The 24,058-nt window shown below is 47.1% G+C and overlaps 2 protein-coding genes across 3 annotated transcripts in view; both read right to left on the bottom strand.

Annotated features, from left to right (window-relative positions):
• Positions 1–10,015: 10,015 nt before the first annotated feature.
• Positions 10,016–12,148, bottom strand: gdf6b (growth differentiation factor 6b). Its single transcript, XM_053446496.1, has 2 exons — positions 11,785–12,148; positions 10,016–10,908 (listed from the first exon to the last, which is right to left on the bottom strand). Exons 1-2 carry the CDS (start codon positions 12,146–12,148, stop codon positions 10,016–10,018), a joined length of 1,257 nt encoding a protein of 418 aa, XP_053302471.1.
• A 928-nt stretch (positions 12,149–13,076) lies between these two features.
• Positions 13,077–24,058, bottom strand: part of pkhd1l1.1 (PKHD1 like 1, tandem duplicate 1) — a 37,264-nt gene continuing 26,282 nt past the window's right edge. For both annotated transcript variants that reach the window (XM_053446494.1, XM_053446493.1), the window contains exons 49-77: positions 22,692–23,721; positions 22,404–22,595; positions 22,166–22,317; positions 21,931–22,090; positions 21,508–21,679; positions 21,068–21,156; positions 20,747–20,901; positions 20,140–20,269; positions 19,898–20,016; positions 19,641–19,770; positions 19,238–19,411; positions 19,044–19,147; positions 18,659–18,785; positions 18,436–18,557; positions 18,266–18,356; positions 18,023–18,171; positions 17,779–17,901; positions 17,592–17,709; positions 17,251–17,367; positions 16,985–17,150; positions 16,392–16,624; positions 16,130–16,294; positions 15,875–16,032; positions 15,560–15,695; positions 15,082–15,420; positions 14,832–14,983; positions 14,594–14,740; positions 14,262–14,415; positions 13,077–13,758 (exon numbers count right to left, since the gene is read on the bottom strand). In XM_053446494.1, coding sequence (XP_053302469.1) covers positions 13,499–13,758; positions 14,262–14,415; positions 14,594–14,740; positions 14,832–14,983; positions 15,082–15,420; positions 15,560–15,695; positions 15,875–16,032; positions 16,130–16,294; positions 16,392–16,624; positions 16,985–17,150; positions 17,251–17,367; positions 17,592–17,709; positions 17,779–17,901; positions 18,023–18,171; positions 18,266–18,356; positions 18,436–18,557; positions 18,659–18,785; positions 19,044–19,147; positions 19,238–19,411; positions 19,641–19,770; positions 19,898–20,016; positions 20,140–20,269; positions 20,747–20,901; positions 21,068–21,156; positions 21,508–21,679; positions 21,931–22,090; positions 22,166–22,317; positions 22,404–22,595; positions 22,692–23,721 — 5,364 coding nt within the window. In that variant the 3' untranslated portion in view covers positions 13,077–13,498. The remainder of the gene's footprint in view (positions 13,759–14,261; positions 14,416–14,593; positions 14,741–14,831; positions 14,984–15,081; positions 15,421–15,559; positions 15,696–15,874; positions 16,033–16,129; positions 16,295–16,391; positions 16,625–16,984; positions 17,151–17,250; positions 17,368–17,591; positions 17,710–17,778; positions 17,902–18,022; positions 18,172–18,265; positions 18,357–18,435; positions 18,558–18,658; positions 18,786–19,043; positions 19,148–19,237; positions 19,412–19,640; positions 19,771–19,897; positions 20,017–20,139; positions 20,270–20,746; positions 20,902–21,067; positions 21,157–21,507; positions 21,680–21,930; positions 22,091–22,165; positions 22,318–22,403; positions 22,596–22,691; positions 23,722–24,058) is intronic.

The following is a 24,058-nucleotide window of genomic DNA, read 5'->3' as shown; positions in this document are numbered from 1 at the left end:
AGGCTGGATAAAAGACTTCGTGGAAGATTTTGATCTCAGAGTTCTCCGCTAATGCTCTAATTTCTGATTACCTGATCTGCCGTCAGAAACGCTGCCGCTTCCAGCTCGACTTCCAGAAATGTGCCACCGGCTGACAAGCTCATCAAGGCCCGAGGAGCGAAGGACCTCGAGTAAACCTGCTTTATTAGATGAATGCACGCATGGTGGGAGGTCTGTCTGACTTGGTGTTAATGCCCACAAATGCTGACCTCTCCCATGCCATGTGCCTCCCAAATCCAGAAATGAAAAGTGGCTTACATATCAAAATATGCTTTCATCACGGTGCTCACTGAGATAAAGGCAGAGTGAGCGAGAGGAGGGGAAAGAAAGAAACGACCTGATGTGTTCAGGGGAATCACAATGAGCCCGGTGTGAACCACAGGAACTGGAAAACACACTCATTCACCTTTTCTTCACTCGGCACATCGGCTTCTGAGCGACACGCTGTTTGTGAATGAGAGATAAAAAGAGAGAGAGAGAAAGAAAGTAAAGTTTGATAAGATTAATGAGATCCCAGAAAAGTAATTGATAAAATGTAATTGATGTTCCAAATGTCCATTGTATTATCAGGTAGAATTACTGCTTCATAACTTGATTAACATTTTCAAGAATTTTCTGTTAAATAATTTTGTGTCACGCGAGTTATTCCTGCTATTAAATAATCACCCAGTGAATTTATTTAGGATTTAAATATGGAGCATATATATATTATACAGAAAATACATGAACATGAGACTTGGGATAAGTTTTGAACTAAAACTGAAGTATTATTTATTTGATTTGTTTTATTCAACCAATATTTGAACTGGTTAAATGGCTTTGTCAGGATATTTATTAATGTGTATGTGATAGAAGCCGTGTCAGTGATAGTGAAAGGATTTATTCTGTTGATAAACGATTTCAGCTTCTCATTTACAAACTTTTCCCATTAATTCAACACTTTTAAACAGTTATTTTATCACGTTTAATTTTTAAAGTTTGATTGACAAAAGCACATTCCATTCCATCACTCTGCATTTTCCTTCAGTCATAATGTTTCACAGTGTTTTGCTTCATTTATGTTAAGAGTTAAGTCTGTGGCCATACGCATGATCTGATTTGACTGGTGTTATAATTTATCTATTGTTATTGTTAATATTTAATCATCAAATAAATCATGTGTCTCCTCATCAGAGAGTTATTTTACATTCAGTTATCTGTGTTGAACCTCTGACCTTTGACCTTTGACTCCTCGGCATCGATGCTGACTTTTAAAAACACAACAAACGAGTAACAAATCTAAGAAAACCAACAACCTTCACGTTAAAAGCCTAATTTCCACATATTTGTGCTTCTGTTCGTCCGCTGCTTATTTCCCCACCAGCTCATCCACCACCTGATTTCCCTGCGTGCAGATACAACCCAGATCCAACAGTTGATTCCACGCACAATGCTCCTCTATCAGGATCTGGGACATGTAGAATATTTCCTCTTGAAGTTACCACACATTTCCTCCGACTGCTCAAAAGCCATAATTAGAACCAGGCAGCTCCGGGCACGTCGCAGCCACAGTAGCTTGAAATATGTTTGAATCTTTATTGTTTTCTTTCGGGCCTTTTAGACTCTAATCAAACCGCTCCTGGGAAAAGCAATTTGGTGAATGTTGATTGGAGGGATCTGTCACTCTCCAGTCGGACCACAAGCTTCGGTTTAAACCAAATGTTTGTGTATGTGCTTCTCAAAGTATGCATGGGAAAGTGCCCCCCCCCCCCCGCTGCCGGCTCCCAGTGCACTGTGAATAAATTCATGAATTTATGACTCTGTGTGTGTGTGTCTGTGTGTGTGTGTGTGTGTGTGTGTGTGTGTGGCATGGCAGCGGGGCTTTTCCGTCTTGTCAATGGAAAACATTAGTGTCATGCCCCCGCACACACCCCCCCTCTTCAGCCCCTCTCCCCCTCCTTGTTTAATTCAGTCCATCAACACTTCCTCCTTGAGCCTGTTAGTGTCACACTGCATTTCCTCTCCGGCCTCAACCAGACCAGCTCGCCACAATCGGCCCGGTTTTGGGTTTCCCCTCAAACGGCGAAGGGCTTCAAAGTCTATAACTGCTTTTTTGATTTTTATTGACCCAAAGACCAGCCCCCCACCCCCCCCCCCCCCCCTCCTCTGCCTCTCCTCCTCTTCCTCGCCCCCACGCTTCTTTAAGGGGAATAAATTACAGTGAGGTTTGAAGGTGGTGTTGTCTTGCTGAGTGCACCTGCAACTCATTTGGCAAGGTGTTGAAAAATGTCCGGCCTTCAGCGCCTCCGAGGCCGGTGGATTGTCCTCCTGAAGAAATATCAGAAATCAATAAAGCTGATTCAAATTCAGGGCGTTTCTTTTCATTTATGCCAGAAAGGAAACAGCGAAGCAGATTTTTAAAAGCTGCTGCGCTGACGTCTGATCAGTTTCCCGGAGTTTTGCAGAGGGTGGATGTGTGAGAATGTCCGAGTCTCTTGTTCCAGACGTTCTCCAGAAGTTTTCCTGCCAAACCCCTGATAGCAACACGTCTGGAAAAGTGAGCCCATGTTAAAATAGAGCAGGAAAGTTTCCAGAAAACTTGTTGATGACCACAAAGCATGTGAAAAGGAGCCAAACACATAAAGGCTGCAGACAAATAAGTATTATATTATATTATTATATCTATTTTATATCTATTAGTTCATTGAAATGTCACCACAACAGCCACTGACTTGGTTTTTCTGGAGCTTTCAGCCACAACTCATGACTTTGATCAACAGCTCTGCCTCATTGTCACAGAGATGGTTTGTATCATGTGACATCCATATGTGATTTTGATGAAATACAGTTCTTTGCAGTTATCTGATGCCTGCAGGTACTTTGCAGATTAAGTTTTGACATCCACATAAGAGCGACTCATAAAATATCGGTTTGAGCTTGTAAAAGTCTTTTTATCTTAGAAAGGTCAACTTTTCAGGGACTTTGATATAATAATAGTTTTTTTTTCTAGTTTCATGACTTTTTATCTAAAAGAGAATCTTGTATAAAAACCTGTGTTAAACTCTCTTTCTCTCCCCATCCCCTCTTTCTTCCATTCTTTCCTTTCTTTTGTTCTTCACTTGGTTTGAAAGGACAAAACAAACACTGCAGTCACTAAGTTTTCACCATAGAAGCTTAAACTTAAAAATTGAATTTTACATACAAATTAATTATGTTGCTTCATTTAATTAGAAAAGAATAATGTAAGATTTTCTTTCAGTTTTCTTTCCATTCAATAAACAGCTACATCCTAGATTTGTACATATGAAGAAAATAAGATTAATAAGGGAGACAGAAGATGGGAGGTTAGCTTTAGGTCAGGCTAACAGTTTCCCCCTGTTTCTAGCCTTTGTGCTAAGCTAAGCTAACTGGCAGCTTGATATTTAACGCACAGGTACGAGAGTGTATCGCTAATAAATCGCATCCTGTAATTCCATGTTGTGGCCACAGTGGGCGCTGCTCTGCAACACGCTCTCTGTACCTGACGGACACAAACATGAACAATGAGCCCGATGACAGATTGACGTGATGCACCGGATCAAATCGCTGCGACATTAAACCGTTCACCTCCACAAACTTTTATCACTGGGGCAGAATCGTAGAAATAAGTTTTTTGTTTCACCGTATAGTCCCCCCCCCCCCCCCCCCCCCGGGTTCACAGGCGGAGAAGGAACAGACAATCTGTCGGTGATAAAGCGCCCGATGGCTGCCTGTGATCTTCGGGGGGGAAATCGACTCACTAATGGCTCACCTTGTGTCCTGTGTCATTTCCTTTTGATGTGATCGGGCAGTGATGATCAGGGATCTGGCTGCGTGTAGTAAAGACTTCTCAGCAGGCACTTTTAATTAGCGGGGGGGGACAGATTTTGGCCGAGGACCCCGCCGCGTCTGGTTCTTATTTCCCACTGCAGCCTGACTGTAAACCAACACTACCAGCGCTGTCACCCAAAACCAAAGCGGCTCATGTACAAAAGCGGCCCGGGCCCTGATTATCATTCTGTGTCAGGAATGTGAGCGACAGTTTCTCTGTTTTTACTTACAGCCCCCCCTGCCCCCCCCCCCCCCCCACCACCCACCCCCTCCTCCTCCTCCCCTGCTCTCCTTCCTTTAAGTATCTTTCTGCACACATAAAACCCGATGTCAAGTGCACACGCTACATGCTCGATCTCAGACAAATCAGAGCCAGGTGTGTCCGGATGAGAGAGTTCATATTAGAGAGATATTGCAAACATCTGTGTGTTCTGCGTGTCCTCATCATTTAGATCCCCGCATGACAGTAAAAGGCTGTGGAGAGGAGGAATGGAGGAGAGGGGAACACCCGCTCGGGAAAGTAACTCTGCCGGTTTGTTCTGCTGCCAGGCGGCCTGACAGATGGGGGGGGGCACCGCCGAAGGAGCAGGGAGCCGACACGCAGACATGTGTTCCTACCATGGTTCCTGGTTCCTATCCGGCCGACAGGGGACCAGCCACACCGCGACACCATGAGAGGACCATCTGATACACAGCTGAAACACACTTCTTTAAATGTAACACAACAGCAACACACAAAGCTACTGCTGCTCCTTTTTAGTTTTTTTATGGTCAAGTGGGGACTTGCAACCCAGACTGATGTTTCCTTATCAAACTGTCTGGAATGAACAAACTGGGACATGAACACGTGTCTGTTGATCTCTTTTTTAAAAAACAAACGGTTTAACAAGACCTATATTGTGAATTTATGGTTTACATCTATTTGCACCAGTTGTTAAAAGGCACAACTGCATAGAAAAGCATTAACACCTGTGATTGACAGCTGTATATGAGCTGTGTCCTGATTCAGGGACGTCGACACGCCTCCTCTCGTGCCAACCAATCCCAGGACTCGTTGCAGGCTGGTGATGAAAGGTAGCGAGTTGGCTGAGCAGGTGAATCTCACGTCACATTAAACTATAGATTCTTATGATACACAACAAATAATAAAGCAAACAAACAGAGTGAGACTGATAAACTGAGGCAGAGGAGCTGTGGGCCCAGCTGTCAATCAGAGGGAGAGCTGGGAGTTGTAGTTTTCACTGACTGGTCCGTCGACAACACTCAATAAAGTGCAAACGATCAATAAAGTGCAAACGATCACATGTCAGGAGGAGTCACTGGATTATTAACGTGGTGTTGATGGACACTGTGTGTGTCTGTGTGTGTGTGTGTGTGTGTACGTGTGATAGACACATGTCGTCAGTAGCAGGAACATGGGAACTCCTCACAGCTGATCCAGGCTACACAACAGACAGCTGCAGCGAGTTTCACTGGACAACATGTTCACTTGTTTGTCAAGTTTTAACATCTGAAACAGGGATTTTCCACCATCGCACTTTCACTGAGGTCCAGTTGCACAACACATGTTCGATTTCCTGCCAAAGCAAAACTGAACACAACAAGAAAAACAGTGTCTGTGTCTGTGATACAGGAAACTCAGGTCAGTGTGTCTGTTTCCTGTGACATGAAAAATCATTATCACACAAGTCTGAAGATAGTTTATCAATTAATTCAGTTTAGTCCAAACCTGTGGACTAAGAAAGATTCTATTGAATTTTAATCTCTTGTTTCTGTTTTTTTGTTTTTAAACCAGAATCTTTTAATATTTTGTCCACATTATTTATATTTACCACACTAGACTGTAAAAATAAAATACAATTTAATAACACCACGAATTACAAAATGTTCATTAAGTTGAATCTAGTCCTTTAAGAACAGTTTAAATTAAAATTGAACATTTAAACCTTCATTCACTGCAGAACTGTATCCTCAGTCTTATCAGTTCCAGCTGGGTGTACCTAATAAACTGACCCCTGAGTGTATTACCTACTTTTATTGGTAGAGAAGTGAATGAGTTTCACCAGCGACAACATCAAAATGTGCTTAATGCTTTATTCAGTACTGATTTAATAATGTGTGGGTAAATCTGATTAAAAGTTCTTCAAACAACATATTTATTGTTTTGATCAAATTTGTATTTATATATTTCCACATGTGGTGAGGATCTGCTTCACATTGAACTACAGTCATTTAAACAAGGGGCATAACTTGGTGGTCAAATTATTATTCCATATCAATAAATAGTAGCTGAGTAGAAAAAACACTTTATATAACTCGTACTAAAATTTGTGGTCCAAATTAGAATGAGTAGAAAAACAGTTTGTATGACTATTGGGGGATTTGAACCAGCGGGGTTTGATTATTGGTGGTTCCAGTTACAACCTCCATCCCCCTGGCCGAGCATTTAAATACTGTTGAAATCATATTTATATATATTTAATAGTTATCAGGCTTTTTAAACAATTTTTTGCCAAGTTTGAAACCGGAGTGACCTTAAAAACCATCAATCGATCAAACGGAGAGGATTCATGTGTGGAATCAAAACTTAAAAAACTTAAAAGGAAAAAATCTGCAGCGAACTAAACTAACGTAAAGTTTACGTAACTAATCTGAGGAGAAACTTTCCTCACGTCCGAGCCGCTGTGGAGTCACAGAGAGGATTTCCACTGTGAAGCCTCTCAGGTCGGGTTAACCAGAGCAAACACAGGGGTCAAGACGACAGGACCTCACTTTTCCCTGCGCCTACGAGCAAACAAAAGAGACGCGTGTTGGAATCCCATCGTGTAAACACTCCTGGACACACACACAGAAAACACAAATCTAGATCTCAATCTCTGTCCTCGTTTCCGATTCCCTTCCTAGCTTTCCTCTCCTCCGGCCTGGACTCTGGACATGTGTGAAACATTTACGAGAACAGAACCCCCCCCCCCCCCACCCCCCCAGTACCCCCCCCCCCCGCCCAAATCTGATAACAACGTCTGAATCCTGAGCTCGATTTACACCCGTCTTTGTTTCCCCGGCAAATATTTTGTCTCCATCTCGCAGCAAATCTGCCAGAGTGGGACACAGCGCAGCTACGCCTCCGAGCGCCGCTATAGAGACGCCACATTCCAGCCCTTTGTCCTCAGCTGGCTGCGCCGGGCAGCTGCTGGAGACCACCGCCCCTTTTTTATATCTCACCTTGTTGTTCGGGCAGCGACGAGCGAGGCCTCCGAGAACATCGCACATATTCCTCCTTCCTCTCCACCCTCCTTCCCCTCCACCCTCCTCCTCCTCCTCCTCGGCCCTCCCCTTGACTGCGGCCCTTTTCTAAAAGGACGTGCACGTTGTTTAATGTCCACAGCCCCCCGGAGACAATGGGCCACTTGACCTTTGACCCCGGTGAGGAAAAGACAGGTTTAATCTGATGTTGAGATCCTCCGCTGCCATTGTCTGAGGGACAGGGGACCCAATGTGGCTCTGGACCAAAGAGGGTGGGGGGGGGGGGGGTAGTCACCACATCTGCCCACCAATTTGGTTGTCACATGGTGCACGACACCCCCCCCCCCCCCCCCCCCCCCCCAGCTTCTCCGACCTCCACACAGAACCTGGGCCCACCCAGGGAAGATGGCGCTCTCTCTCCACTTGTCTGCTGACCCTGTGTTCACCCTGAACACTGTCACTCACCTCGCTCGCCCCTTTCAACACCGGCCATGGAAACTAATGAGCCAATAACATCACAACCACTTGTTGATATCGATCAGTGGCGAGCAAAGTCTGTGCCGGGACAGATTAGGTGTACTGTCCCTTTAATCTGGATTAATCGATGGATTATCGACCGCTTCCCACGCTCAGATCACAAGAATACGTAGAAATAGGCGAATGTAGCTAATGATACCAAACACAACTTGTAAAGAGTCTTTTTTGTCTCATCCTGTGTGTTAACTTCGATGTATTCGTGCTAGCTTACGAATATACGGACGAAGCAGAGGAAATGGAGCAGTACCACTGGAAGTCGTCGGGGGGCAGTGTAGCCACGAGTTCAAGTGAAGAAGAAGAAATTCTGTTTGAAAAAGTATTTATTTATTTTACTTAAGTCCTATAGAAGTATCTCTTTCACTATATATTGTATAATTTTTCATACAAGTGCAGCATAAATTGTTTTTTTAATGCTATACGTGTTTGCTATCGCTACATAGCTAATGTTAGCATTAGCAGCAGTTTAGTTAACGCTCAGGAAGAGAACCTACAAGTTTAGATTATCGTACAATTTGTTTCGAAGCTGTGTCGATATCCCGAAACGATTTAGTTACAGAAACAATACTTAAGGCACAGGGCTCTTATTTTGAAACATGAGACAGGAAGGACTTGTGTTAAGTCACGTTCATCATCACACGCGTGACGTCACGTGAGAGGAGAAACGTAAACACAGACGTGATCCATATTCTACAATCTAGATTACAACTGAAAATACTTAGTGACACGAGATGATCAGATTATCGTGAATCATGCATTATCTGATTTATGATCGTATGTTGATTCGAGGCTTCAGAATAAAACACAAAATGAAGGATCATAGAATTTGAGACTGAAACAAGAAAGTAAGGCTCAAAACATTTTTAATTTTTTCCATTATTCTATTTTATACAGTTTATAAGAATAGATTACTTTGGTTAAACGATTAAAAAGATTATTTTACTCTGTAGAAAAATTGTACTAATTCACTTTTCTGCTGTAATAAGGCGTCAGGATGTTTGACACAACGAGACGATCACGTCAAATCTAAACATGACACATAATCATTCATCCGTCTTTCTGTATCGATCAGTATAATATATTATTTTCAGATTCCAGAACAAAATGCAAATACACACACACACACACAAACAAATACAAATGAAAAGGGGCTAAAACGTGTTTTCTAATGTTTAACACAAACGCACAACCTGGAAACGGGTTCACCGGACAAAAGCAACTTTCTCTCACTTCGGGGATGAATTATTTCCTGTTCATAAGTTCGTGAACACAATGATACGACTTTAATATTTCACAGTCGGCGAGCGGAACATCGCTGTCACGTTTGGTTACAAAAACATTACCCACATGTGTTGATCTGAGCCTGAACATCCAGATGTGTGACTCATGCCATCTGGAAGTTGTAACGGGAACAAAGCGGACAATAAAAAAGCAATAACTTATTCATAGAACATAAATTATTTTCTTCCATATCAAATATTTACACATGGTACCTTTTTTTTGAACATCAGTGCATTACAGATAAAAATCATGTATCTCCTCCGCAGAAGTAAAAATAGAAAGATGACGTGTGACCCGGTGAGAAGTGTTCTGACGGGGGTTCGATTCCCGGGCGGTCCCTGAGTCCGAGGCCGCGGCAGGTGCGTGAAATCGGTTTTTACATCTCGGCAGAGACGTCACTCGATGACGTCCGTTATGAAAAGATGTTTATTATCTGAAGTTTATTACAAAACGTTGGCTGCAAAAGTTTTATCTGTCAATTTAACTCGGTCCTTAAATGTTGTTGGATTTATTCGAACATAACTTGTTGAAGTATTTCTGCAGCGAAGGGAAGGAGACACAGTGTTTATGAGGTTTAAGTTGTATTTACTTCATATATTCTGCCACATATTGTGTGAATTATTGTTAAATTATGAATCTAATCGATCAATCCACGTCCATAGTTGTGATTTTTTACTTAGTCCTAGCAGTTTAAACTTAGTGCTGAAGTCCTGTGGGCTGAGAAGTTCAAATTCTTTGCATAGTTTTGTAAGAGCAGATTTCTCTGTTTCAGTTAATGTGTCTTATTTAAAGAAATCTCAACATTCTGAGGAAATATTCTCATCTTTCCTTTGGTTTGATGAGATTTTGATCTGAACAGTAAATATTTGACCAGAAGTTTCTCCTTGAAAAGACGACTTTGTATTTCCTAAGACAGAAAAAACAAAAAGTTTGAGGTATTAATCGTGACTGGTTCTGAAATGCATCACAAGTTTTTCTTTGAGTCTCCATGTTGTTTAGTTCTGCTTCTTCCCGGTGCGGCCTGGCCACCACACGGACTGCGATGCCGTTCGATTCCCAAGAGGTCGAGGTGGTCCGCCCGCCGGCTCCACTACCTGCAGCCACACGACTCCACCACCATGTCCTCGTACTGTTTGTAGACCACGTTGTTCCCTGAGTCGATGTAGAGGATGCTGATGGGGCTGAGCTTGGAGGGGGCGCAGCAGCTGGGCGGCATGTTGCTGGGGTTCATGGAGTTCATCAGCGTCTGGATGATGGCGTGGTTGGTGGGCTCCAGGTGGGAGCGCAGGGGGAAGTCGCACACGCCCTCGCAGTGATACGCCTCGTAGTCCAGCGGGGCGATGATCCAGTCGTCCCAGCCCAGGTCTCTGAAGTTCACGTGCAGCGGCTTCTTGCTGCACCTGGACTTGGACTTTTTCCCGTGTCTCTTCCCGTGGCGGGTCTTGGACGCGGCCGTCCTCCTCCTCCTGCTGGCCTTGAGGCCCGAGCCCCTCTCCTTGGCCTTCCTCCCCAGGCCCAGCAGCGCCTTCCCGTCCCTCCTCTCGCTGAAGAGCGTCTGCCTCTTCTTGGACCGGGTGAACACCACCAGGATGGCCTTCTTCTGCTGCGGCCGGCCGTGTCGGTGCAGGCCCAGCAGCTGCAGGTCCAGCTCCCTCTCGGGGTTGTCCAGCATGGCCCTGAGCTCCAGGCAGAAGGGCTTCCCTCGGCTCAGGTGCTGCCGCTCTTTGAAAATCTCCCACACGTCCAGCACCTCCCACTTGGGCCTGTGGGAATCCTGCAGGTCCAGCGTCCTGGAGTCCAGCAGCTGCTGGTCGTGGCAGGAGAGGAGCTGGACGTCGACCGGGTCCGTCTCGGATATCCTGAAATTCCCAGACACTTTGGTGTATATCCTGAGCTCGGCTCCCAGCACCTCGGCCTTCTCGGAGAGGGTTGAGACATCGAACAGATACTGCTGTCTCCTCAGAGGCGAGAGTGGGAGGTCATCTGTGGAAAGCATTAAAACAGAGGGTCAGACGCATTCTCACGGAGATGATGTGCATACCACGGATCTGACAGGACCAAATCCCACTAGTGTCTGCACCGAATTAATCTGGGAGAGACACTGTGAGTCATGGGTGTTCAGACGGTGCTGCCAGCAGACACACACACACACACACACACACACACACACACACACATTGAGAGTGTGTCCATCATTTCTAGACACGTCCAAAACTTCATAACTTTCTAATGGAGCTCCACTGTCTGTCTTTAACACTTAGCATCCTCCCCTGGGTTTTCCTCCCTGCGTTAGGGTTAGACTTATTTTTGGAAACTGTGGAAATCGGTTTCCACAGTTGAACACACACCAGTTGAACTGGTTTTTCTTCCAACACTCAATATTTCTGACCAATATTTCAATCTGTTTTTAGTTTCCCTGCTGATGAGCTCACTCATTTAGTCAGATATTTAAATTGTCCTTTTATTTGTCCATTCACCTTCTCTGTCTTTCACTTCCTTTTGCCCAAACATGGCCACTAACCGTGTGGAATAACGCGACCTGGTCCACTTCTGTTTGCCGGATCTGGGCCACAAGTGAGCCAGAGCAACACCGCAGGTCAGCCCCAAGTGGCCCGGGTTTGTTTTGTGCTGTCTGGGCCAAATTCACTTTTTACCACATGAGCCACATCCAGATTTCTCTTTGCCTGGAGGACAGCATGTTTGTTTTAGGATGCTTGGGCCAGAAGTGGGCCAGATGTGTAGGGTAGTGGCCCACATCGGTCTGCTGTCTTGATTTAGAATCTCTGGTTTTATATCCTGCGTGTAAAAGCTCTATAAATACACATTCACACACACGTACAGTCTACACACTCCACATACCTTGTCCACTGTCCACAAAACTCGCGATGGTGTTCGCAGCCTTCGAGGATCGAAAGAAACTCGCGTTCAGCCCCAGTTTCTCCGCCGTGGAGAAAGTTTTATAAATGGACAACATGTAGTCGTGAGGCTCGATCAGATCTTTGTTCGTCGCTTTGCTGCTTCTGTCGAGGGACGACGGAGGAGGAGGAGGAGGAGGCGCGTGAAACTCCTTGAAATACTTGGACGCTTCTTGTCCGTCGAAGATCTTCGTCACTTTGCTGCTCTTCTGCGCAGCGGGGGGGAAGATGGCCAGGGGCCGCACGCGGGGGGTCTCCCACACGAGCAGAACAGCCCCGCAGAGAAGCGACCAGTGGAGGAGATCCATGCTCCTCTGTGCGCGGGATGCGAGCCGGAGCCTGAGCTGTGGCCTGCGGGGGACCGACTCATCCACTCTGCTGCGCACAGTGCGCACAGCTCCGGGGGCGCGGGCGCTGCGGAAGGTTTAAAAGAAAAGGGCCCGAGAACACGCCCACATTGTGCTGTTATCGTTCGGGGTAAATGGAGGGACGCAAATTAAGGCTGTAAAACTAATTGTTCCTCTGTCACCTCCCTCCTCCTCCTCCTCCTCCTCCTCCCTCCTCCCAGCTGCAGGAGGCAGATGTGCTGCTCTAAAGATGCTTCTGCTTCTGCAGGAGAACAACAAATCACGTTGACATGTCCGGGTTTGTTATTGTTGTGGTTGTTCTGCAGAAGTTTGAAGCTTCTGAACAGCGAAGGGAGGATTGACTGCGGTGTCTCGCGCCCTCTAGTGGACAACCGAGGACACAACAGGCAGCCAATCAGCGTCCTTCAGCACCATGGACAGAGGCGGCATTAAAAGTAATTAATCAAGAAACATGTTGTGTTAAAGATCTGTTGAGGATTTTTAAGCAACATCATAGATTCAATAAATCAATAATTAAATACACAATTCAATAAATAAATGATTTATTTGATGTTAAGATGTCATGGAATGTGGAACTTGTAATTTATAAATGTTGCACTGGACATGAAGCTTCTCTTCTGTAACCTTTTTTAAAAACAACATTTGTCCAATGAAGTATTTGTGTTTGGTTATTTGTGACTTTGGTTTTCCTGCCATGTGCCTTTTCATTGACTGGTTTGTTTTGTCCTGTGTTTAATCATCCAGTTCTCGAGGAGTCTGGTGTCATGGCGTTCTGTCTCAGACTGAAGACGAACCAGAGACACGGACACAGAAGAGAAGAGCCGACCTGCACCCGTGTTGTGAAGAGAGCAACAAAGACACAAACGTGTTTCACAAGGAAATGGAGATTTTATTGCAAAGAAAACAGTGTACAACAAATCGTAAACAAAACGCAGACTTCACGTCTTCCTTCAGCTGGATCGTGACTCGAGTTAGAAACTATTGCACTTGTTTCAGAGAGGAACGCTATATAGATCTTCCACCTTTTTTTTTTGACACATTAAACACACACTCGCATAAACTGAAGAGAAATCACACAATGGAAGGAGGATTGTAAGGCACAGATTCAAAATATATAGATTCTTCATATCGGCTTGTTTCCCCCTAAATTTAACAGGTTAACTCAAGGTCCCAGTGGTTGATCATGTGATTATTTCCTACTGGGCTCTGAGTAACCCCCATACCCGCCATTTTGTTTAATGAGAAAGAAAAATGATTCTTGTTAAAGTGATTAAAAGCAGAGGACATCCTTCATGGAGCCCCCATGTTACAGATGGGGATCCCATCGGAGCAGCACGCCACGGCGTAGATGATGCTGAGCACACACAGGCGGCTCGGGGTGATGGTGCTGCCGGAGCCGAAGATGCTGCCGTCGGTGGTCGGCTGCACGGCTGTTGAGGTGACGTTGCTGCCGGTGGTCGGGGGGGGAGTGGTGGGAGTGTTTCTGACAGTGAAGGAACGTGACTGGGCGCCCCACTCCTTCAGAGTGAAGACCATCGTCAGGTTCTCGCCTGCAGGGGGGGGGGGGGGGGGGGGGAGATGATGTTAGATTGTAAACAAAGTGTCAAACGATCGTGAGCTGAGATTTCTCTGCTCCAACTGTGAAAGTTAGGCTGAGAAGTTAGATTGATTAGATCTAAGTCCCCATCTGCTTCATATATATTCACAAACTATTTGTCTTTACTGATTATTAAGAGTGACTTTCTCCATTGATCATTTGATAATAGATGAATTGACATAATTTCCCTTAAAAGTGAAGAATAACGTTTATCTTAAGTGAGCTCCGCCTTCAATGACCTGAAGTCAACCCTCACACCTGTTTATGCATCGAGACTATTTATGAGTTTATGTTATAAATTCAGTGAGTCTTTTAAAACCTGTTCAAACAAAGCAAAACTTAAACAGACAAATATTCTGAGCATTAAATTCTTCAGCATCATCTTGATCTGAAATCAGTTCAATCAAGTCTTAAGAACTTTTTTTTAAAGTTTTAAACATGCGGGTGTGAACGCACCCCCGTTGACGATGGCCAGGTCGGTGAAGTTGGCCCAGCAGGAGCTGAACCGGATGGTGGAGTTCCCTTCCAGTCCGTCCACCCAGTGTCCACTGGTGTTCTTCAGACTGGCGGTGACGGTGAGACTGGTCACCCCCACAGAGATACAGTTTCCCTGCAGACCACCACAACACACGTCAGGACTCACAAGGTTTAACAGGAGGTTAAACATGGGATAAGTATAAATGTGAAAAGCTTTATTTAAGATTAAAAGGCTCCAAATGAAAACTACAACTCAGGAACATCAGATTGATCAGCAGCTGCTCAGTGAGATGGACGTCTCGGCTCCTCACCTGCTCGTCCACGGCCATCAGACTGGGCTGCTGGAGCAGAGGACCCACAAACTGGCCGGCGATGGGGTTCATCATCAGGAGCAGGTCGTGGACGCTGGACACGTAACTCACCACAGGCTCCTCCCTCGTCACCTCCACCGTGGCCTCCTGGGATGTAAAGCAGAAAACGCAGCAGTGAGCAGACGTCTAATCCGAAACAGAGATTTATGTCCTGGTGGTTTTGTCACTGGAGCTTCACCTTGTTCCATTCGGGGTCGGATGACGGGGGGGGGGGCGCGACGACGCCCAGCGAGGAGACGTTGAAGCCGATGGAACGACTGAGGTTTCCTGAAACTGCTGCTTGGCCGAGATCATCTGCGATGTTCTTCAACAGCTCGAAGTCTGCGTCATCTGAGAAGACACAGACAGAGAAGAGAACCACGTGTGAGAGATTCACTGTCAGATTGAAATGTTTCATCTTCAGCCGGCTGCACATGTTGTAGACGAACCGTTAGTGGTGTTACTGGTTTGCTGCACTGGAGGTTTCTGGATCTCCACCTCCACCTTCATGCCCGTCGACCTCTTCCTGCGCCGGCTGTCCTCTCGGATGATGTTTGTGATCCGGATCATGTTGGCAGGAACCTTGAGGAACAGGGCCAGGTTCTGGATCAGGTTCTCTCCGAAGAACTCGTCGGTCGTCACGGCGGGCATGTCGAAGGACAGGAAGAGAACCGGGGACGTTCGGATCTCCGCCGGCTTGGAGCCTCTCAGGACGACCTTCAGCATCTTGTACTCTGTGTCAAAGAAGTTGGAGCCTTCGGTGGCGTTGAGCTGAGGGACGTACTGACCTGAGGAGATGAAGCAAAGTCAAACAGGATATATGATCACAGGTCAAATGTTTTAAATGATTTTTTTAATGTTTTAAAACAATGAAATGACAGTTCCTGGATGATTCAGTCCCGTTGTCTGTGTGTGAGCAGCTGGTACCTGGGGAGATGGGCTTCATCAGGGTGTAGTCGGTCTTCTCAGAGTTCCACTTGGCGTTAGTCGGAGGAACGAGCTTGTTGTCCACGTACACATCCAACCGCTGAGGACTGGAGTAGAACACTGACACCAGGACGCTCTGCACAGAGGGAACAACAAGAAGGTGTTTGAGAGAAACTGACGGGAGGAGTCGCAGAAACATATATCAGATATGATACTCTTTTAAAAAGTGAAAGGCTTATATCAGATTCTTTTTTATCAGCCAACAGATAAATAGGAGTTCATGAGAGGTGAATATCTGAAGCCGTGTTCTCTGACCTCGGTTGGATCCGCGTTGAGCATCATGAGGCGGAGCTTCTGGGGGCTGACGCTGGAGAAGAAGACGTCGAAGGAGTGACCGGTGGCCACGATGCTGTGGAAGAGGGACACTCTCTTCTGGCAGGTGTAGCCAGAGCACCAGCCCTGATCCTGAGGGCCTGCACACAAAGACACACACAGACTGAACGTGAGACACATTCTCCCTGTTACCTCTTACTGGTTTCAGAGAGAGACCACAGAGATTAAAGCCCCGACCGTTGAGGAGATCCAGATATCCGTCTCCGAGCACGGCGACGGGGGACAGACGTCTGGTCTCTGTGTCGGCGTCCAGACTCTCGATCACCAGCATCCTGTAGTTCAGCCCCGAACAGTTGTAGCTCTGCCACGTGCTCATGTACACGCAGTCTTTCCTGATCACACCTGACGACAAGGAAACACAGCATTTGGATTATTTTCTCTTCCTAGCTGACGTCTAGTTGAAGAACTTAGATCTTGATTTGCAGTCACTCCCTGTCACCTTTGTGTGGAGCGATCTGGTTCACCGGGATGCGGCTGCCGTCGAGGTTGGTGAGCAGGACTTTGGGGATGCGGTAGTCGCCCAGTCCTCTTCGGGGATCCCCCCCCCAAGCAAACTCGGAGTGAGGCACCACGGCTCCCACCATCCCCAGGAAGGAGCCGTCCAGGTCCTTCAGCATGCTCTTCTTCTTGGCATCACACTCCATGTCCACACAGTCAGAGGGGTTCACTTTGCTGAGGCACAGACACACACACACACACACACACACACACAAACACACACAAAGTCAAGATCAGATTCTCTGTCACACACTTTGATGTGTGTAATCGTTTGTTCAAATGTATTCATGAGGTTAAATCACATATTAAATGTAGCAACAGAAATATTGCCCTGTGGTTCCCAGTCCCTCCAGGAACATGACTTTGACCTTTGACCCCCCACATCTAATCAGTTAATGTGTGAGTCAAACTATCATGTTCAGAAGAGTGGGATAGAAAACCAGAAAACATCACCCTGCATAAATTAATTATCATTTCCCAGACCCATATTTTTTAATTTCTTTTTTCTAAGTGTGACTCTGTTGGTGCACGTACCCGAGATCCGCCCTGTGAATGAAGACCTTGGCGTTCTCCGTGCTGTCCACCATCTGGATGCGGGACACCTGCACCGGGTGCTGCAGGTCCTCGCTGGTCGGGCTGGTCATGAACATGACATTGGTCTCGCCGGAGCAGACGTTTCGGAAGTTGACGAACATGGTGTCTGAGAGGAGAGAAGACAGAAGCATGAGGAGATCCACGCAGCAGCAGGCGACGCCTCACACCGAATCATTTAAAAAAACATTTTAAAAACCACAGCGAACCTTTGACCGTCATCAGGCCTTTGATGGCGTTGTAGTTGTTGTTCTTGTTGTGCGGCTTCAACGGAGCTGTGTTGTGACTAGATGCAAACGTCGGCCAGCAGACTCCAGATCTTCCACCTGTGCAGAGGCATGGAGGTAGAAGAAGATGATGTTTCTACATGAGGAAGATTTACAGATAGTTTCTAAACTTATCTTATCTTTTTCATGTAAAAACCAAAAACATTTAAGACTTTTCAACGCCCGAGGGAACCTTTCGTATTAGTTTTTCCAGGCACATCCCTAAACCGAAGCATGAAAGTCACAGTTTAGTGTTCAGTCAGAATCAGGGAGCTACACGGCACCGTTCAGGGGCCGGGGAGCCCGATGGGGACCACTGTTGGCGATGTTGTAGTCACTGGGGTCGCTGGGCAAAGTGTCCGAGCAGTTGAAGTTCGGGCTGCTCCCGACAATCAGGGCATTCTGGGAAAAAACAGGAACATGAGGAATACGAAGGTTTGACACAAAAATGATGCAGAAGAAGAAACTCACCTGGATTTGAGCCGTTTTATCGGCGTAAGCGTGGGTGACGGAGGGGGGGGCGAAGATGATCGCGAAGATGCCCATCCCGTTGTCCACCAGGGTCACGTTGGAAACAACGATGTCCATCATGGTCTGTGAGGAAGAGAGGGAGAGATTCAGCTTTTCTATATCCTCTTCCTCTTGAAATCAAGTCTCTGTCTGGACACATAAATCCCAGTACGAGTCAGAAGCAGTGGAAGGTCGTGGTTCCCACCTGGAAGTAGATGGCGTAGTCGAAGCTCCTCCAGATGAAGAAGCCCTGGATGAAGCTGCAGCCGGGCAGACCGTCCCTGTTCAGATAAACTCCGTACAAACCTCCGTGAGCCTCGTTGTGAAGCCACTGCTCGTTGTCGTTCACGCTTCCTGCACGGGAAGAAGAGAACCAGGAAGTCTCTCAAAAACTGCAGGAACAGATGGTTGAGAAGAAGCTGAATCTGAAACACCCACGAGCAGTTACCTGGACACGGCTCCCCGTCGATGCGGTACGCCACCCTCTCATAACCGGCCACGATGTTGTGCTGCAGCACCACGTTAGTCCCCTTGTTGACCTGCAGGGAAACACAGACCCGGTCACAACAGCAGGAAAACACGTTGACGGGTTCTTTCTGGTGTTTTGAGGAGACGGACCTCGATGGCGGCGCTCCACTCGTAGTTGTAGGGCTCCTCTCGGTCCTGGTAGGACCCGGGCCACAGCGACATGGTCACCAGGTTCCTCCTCACTGTTATCCTGTCGCCCCAGATTCTGATTCCTGCAAACACACGCGTGTTGTACGACATGTTTAAAAAGCTCCTGTTTTGAGCGCAGGTGCTGTGAACAGTATTTAGTTAATAAACTTGTAATAACACTCACCTTCTCCGACTGTGTGGTGGATGATGTTGTCGTCAACGTTCATCTCTTCTGTCCCAAAGACTCCGATGGCCGGAGAGAAGCCGTCGTGGAACGCACAACCCTGAATGTACGACTCGTTTCCTGTAACCTTCAAACACACACAGACACAACAGCCGTGTTTTATATCAACCAATCACATTTTACTTGTACAGCCCTTAATCATCAATTCCAATTTGTCTCATGAAGCTTAACAAGGTGCAACATCCTATTTTATAAATATTTGTTTTTCATACATTTTATGAACAGTTAACTCTGCTGTTTGAACAGTGTGTGTGTGTGTGTGTATGTGTGTGTGTGTGTGTGTGTGTGTGTCTGTGTGTGTGTGTGTGTGTGTGTGTTGCTCTACCTTCCCCAGGTTCAGGAAGGACACAGAGTAGCGAGGGTCGGTGAAGTCGATCCAGCCTTCCTGACCCGAGCGGTAGAACTCTACATTCCTGATCTGAGCTTTGCCTTCAGGGAGAAAAATATCAATGATGTGTTTAAGTAGATTTAAAAAAAGAACTATATATCTATATATAATCCATAAAGGTTTTTACAGACCTTTGTAGTCGATTCCAGCCGAGGAGTAAGTCCCAACCAGCAGTCTGGCTCCGAACGAGTCCTTCATCATGTCCGGGTACTCCTGCCCCAGGATCTTGATGTTTCTGGTCAGGAGGCCGACGTCAGCCGCCAGCGTGTAGGAGCGAGATGTTCCTGAGACCGAGTGAGTCTCACCTGCGCAGAGATGGACAGACTCAGGGTCAGTTCTGAGACGTCTCTAAAAAACTGTTCAGCTTGTTTCAATAAGATCTGATACAAAGTAAAGATCTTTAAAATCAGAGCCCTCCTGGTTTGACTATTTTTCAATAAAGTTTAGTCTGTTTTATCCTTAATTGACACATTCGTTAACCACCACAGACATGTAAATGAATTCAAATGTAGATGAGAGAGAAGCTGAGCTGACCGATGTGAGTGTGGGTCAAGGAGCTGTTCAGGGTCAGGGTGCGTCCGTCCGCCGACACGGCGCCGATGAAGCGTTTCTCCGTCTCCCAGGCGCTGTAGCTGGAGGTGGAGATGAGAACCTCGTCTCCGACCTGCAAGTCAACACCGAGGGACACGAACAAAATCAACTCATTGACCAGCGATGAAACTGGGATTCCGTTTGCTTTAGGTTCTTTCACATTAAATCACAGGACACATAGACGATCACAGAAAACAGACCTGCCAGTCGACGGCCTGTGACAGCGTCAGCGTGTTGGATCCAGCCGACGCGGTGGCAGCGAGTTTTGTGTGGTAGACATCATGAGGTTGTCCATAAAGCTCCAGTGTTCCAAACACACCTGGTGTAGGAGAAACACAGTCGGACAGTTTCAGTGTCATTCATCAAAACCAGTTTAATCTGAGCTTCTGTGACGGGAGAGAATCATGGTCTCTGTCGGTTCAGGGGAGCTGTGGATCCTCACCCAGGACCTTGGAGCCCTGGTTGGGTCCGTTGGGCAGAGGCCAGTCCGGAGTGCGGTGGTTCCCTCTCAGCTTGATGAGCAGCTCCCCTCTGAACGGTTTGTCATCCCAGCCGGCGATCAGCCGTCCGCCCTGAAACAGCAGACGTCACCTCGATGAACACACGATTCTAAACTGCACCAACCGTTGGATTTTCTATAGGTGGCGCTCTCTCCCTTCAGGAACCTGCATGTTAGGTGACAGGTTATCTATTCTCCTTTAGTTTTGTATTGTCTTGTTGCATTTGCACCATCCAGGTTCCAAATTAGCTAAATCCATGAATCTACTCATTTCTTATTAGATCTGTGAAATGTTGAAGGACTATTTGATGATGCCAATTTGGTTGATGTGTCTAAATCTAAAAGAATGTTCAGATTTTCTATAAAAAATGACTAAATTGATCATTTGATGACAAAAAGAGTTTTTGATTAATATAGATAAAGTAAACCTAGCATCTCTAGGATTATAACTGCAATGTTGGATCAGAAAGTCTGAAACCACCTGATTGACGCCAAACCAGATTTATTTTAAAGCGATGAAGTGAAGAGAGAGATCCTGGACTGCACCGACCTGGATGGAGATGTAGACGGCGTCGATCACCACGGAGCTGAACACCGGAGCAGACCGAGCGGTTCTGGTGGACGAGCTGTCGGGGATCTCCAGAACCCCGATGACCGTCAGCTTGTTGAGCTTCGGAGTGTCGCTGTCCAGAACCACCCACTTCCCTGTGGAGGCGACAGAACGAGCATGAGAGCTGCCTCAGACGGACTTATTATAAAGACTCACATGAATTCCCAGTCATCAAACTGGTCAGGTGGATGAAATTATGAATATCTCTTCAGTTCTCCTCTGGTTTATAGATTTTTTTTCCCCCTCTAGATCTATATTCACCTGCTGGGATGACCACGTCAGCGCCATCTGCTGGTGCAGTGAAGTTATTTTCAGCTGAACTTGTCCAGAATTCGGCTTTTGACCAAAGACTGGATGGAAACACACACAGATAGAGAACATGTAACACAACAAAGACCAAACCACCGACAACATGTTCAGGGAAATTTCTTTTCATCTTCATCCGGCAGCAAACAGCTTCAAATCAACAGTGATCTGCCAGTTACAGGGATTTCTAGTGACTATATTATCGTCCAGGAGTCTGAATATTTGAAATGGAAACACGTTAAGTCTCTTAAATCTAAATGAAGTACTGAAGTCTATCAGGGGACAGAGAATAAGAGACTCTTCTACAAGCTACAAGCTCAACAGAACGTTTCCAGATAACATGAAGTCCTTCAACCTGCTGCTGAGAATGAGTTTCCGTCGGGGGTTAAACATACATGAAGTCGTCCGGGCGCCCGATGGGCAGGGGGGCCAGTGTGGCTGGAGGCGGGGGGGTGGGTGTGATGCAGTCGGGGTAGAAGCAGCGGTAGACGGCGAAGTTGACCTCCACATCGAGCATGGAGCGGTCAGCGCTGGCACGACGCCGGCGGTCACTCGTCTTCCCGGACACTGAGGGAACAGAACAAAGATTATTAATTATGATTATTCATCAAAACTTAATCTGAAAGAGCGACACTGATCATCTTTGAAGGGATGAAGCTAATTATTGAATTATCTATAAACTCAATCATGGAAGACTTTCACTTTGATGTAAAACATGAGAAAAACATCAAAGAAGAAAATCTGTGAATAATCTGATCTAATAAAAGTATGACATGATGGATGGATGATCAACAGAACCATTATAAAGTGAGTCTGACCCATGTAGTAGAGGTTGTTGGAGCTGTTGTCGAAGAACCAGTCTCCGTTGTCGTTGTTGCTGAAGCTCAGCGGCGCCGCCGACCCGTTCCTCCGGTCGATTATGTGGAAGCTGTCCGGACTCTGGGTCAAGTTGTGGTTGATGATCAGATACTGATCCGACTGTGGGGAGAAGATACGTGAGAGTCAGTCGGCAGAACGCGGTGAAGTGTGGACGGAACTCGGACGTGTCTTCACCTTGAAGCCGTAGAATTTGGACTGGTACGTGATGTTGGTGATATGGTCCATGTTATCGAAGAAGAAGTTGTAGGTTTGCCGGGAGGGCAGCAGAGCCATCCACCCGAGCTTATGAGTCATTCTCTTCTTCAGGTAGGGGACCATACTGGTGCCTGTAACAGGGAGCACAAGTATTTACCGCAGTTCCCACAAATCACCAGCAGTGGGCAGCCAAGACCACAGGTGTGTGTGTTAATACCGTGTGCGTTGGTGAAGACGGCGTCCTTGGCCTGCAGGGAGCTGGGCGTGGGGTTGTTGAATGCCAGGCGGTGGAAGTGGACGGTGTGGTCGCACACGGCCCCGGGGAAGCCCAGGCTCCACTCGGCGCTCTGGGAGCAGTGGGCGGGGTCCAGCAAGGGGCTCATGGCAACGACTGTCTGGTCGATGGTTCCTGAAAGAGACGGAGAAGCGAAGATGAAGAGAAATAACATGATAAGAAGTCGACTCAGCAGCACGTGAGCTCTGGAGGACACAAACAGATGTGTACCTGTGAGGGAGCCGTCCATGTCCTGCAGCTGCACCTCGTGCTCCCACCTGAAGCTGGCCTTGTTGGGGGATTTATGAAATTCGATGCCTTGAAACCTGACGGCCCAGCCGCCGCAGCCGGTGCTACACGTCCCGTCGATGGTTGTGACTCCGATGGCGGCACAGGAGCTGCGGTCGAAGTTGATGAACTTGGTGTTGAGGACACTCATGCCGTCGTCAAAGGGCGGGATGACGCCTCGGCGGGAGCAGTAACTGCTTCCCAGTCCCAGCTCATCTACATGGCCCACGATGGTGCTGTTGGACACCGTCGCCCCCCCGTCCTCTCCAAAGCCAGACACGGTCCCTGCGATGATCCGCTTGGCTTCGATGCCGGCCTTCTCGTTGTTCACCATGAGGAAGTTGCTGAACTGCACGGCGCCCACGTTGACCCACTCGGCTCCCTTCTCACAGTTCCAGGTGGTGAGGGACTTGAAGACTGCAGGTTCGGGGGTGCTGGAGCGGCAGCCGCCACCTTTCATGGGGAAGTAGTCGGCGAAGATCCAGATGCCGAACCAGCCCTGAGAGTGCACGGTGTTGTTGAAGAACTCCCCGAGGGGAACCTTCTTCTGGCAGACGTTTGGGTCGTAGGACGGGCCGTCGGGGTGGGTGTGCATCCGGTACCAGAACCCAAAGTGGGTGCCGCCGGCTGCGGCGTTGTGCCGGACGATGTTGTTGGGATTGGTGACCCAGTAGGCAGCGGGGGTGACGTCGTCGTTCAGCAGGCTGGTGCTCTGCTTCACGAACACGGCCAGGTTGTACTGCAGGATGTTCTCCGTCTCGATGCCGTCCTCGATGAAGAAGGCCCCGCCCATGATGTCGTAGATGACGTTGCGCTCCACCAGCAGCCGGTGGGTGTTGTGGATGGTCACGGCTCTGTTGTAGGTCTGATGGATCGCACAGCCCCTCACATACGACTTGTAGTCCACGTTTCCCATCAGATGCCAGTGGATGGGGTAGCGCCCCAGCCTGAAGGCCTGGCCTGCGTTGTAGATCTGTGGCACAAGAGCGTCAAGACTTCAAATGTTAATGTTTGAAAGTGTTAAAAGGTAAAAACTATCGTATATTCTGGGCAGCCGAGAGGTCGATGATGGTGAAGTTTGAAGGAAGGATTCCGTGGATCCAGAACTTGCTTCTATAGTAAAGTTTTATTACAAAGAAGTTCACAGATCAGGATGGGCACCATGGTATACCCAGAGACATTCACATGCCAATAATAAAGCCTGAATTTGCAGGAGTCAAGCCAAGCCTTGTGCTTAATAGACAAAAAAACCCATGTTCTAAAGTCATCCATTAACAGGTCAGAGATCATTCCCTAGGGGAGAGAACTAA

Source organism: Pleuronectes platessa, chromosome 18 (assembly GCF_947347685.1).
Source record: "Pleuronectes platessa chromosome 18, fPlePla1.1, whole genome shotgun sequence".
Taxonomy (NCBI): domain Eukaryota; kingdom Metazoa; phylum Chordata; class Actinopteri; order Pleuronectiformes; family Pleuronectidae; genus Pleuronectes; species Pleuronectes platessa.
Note: the sequence above shows the minus strand (reverse complement) of the source record. Positions and strands in the feature narration are given on the sequence as shown.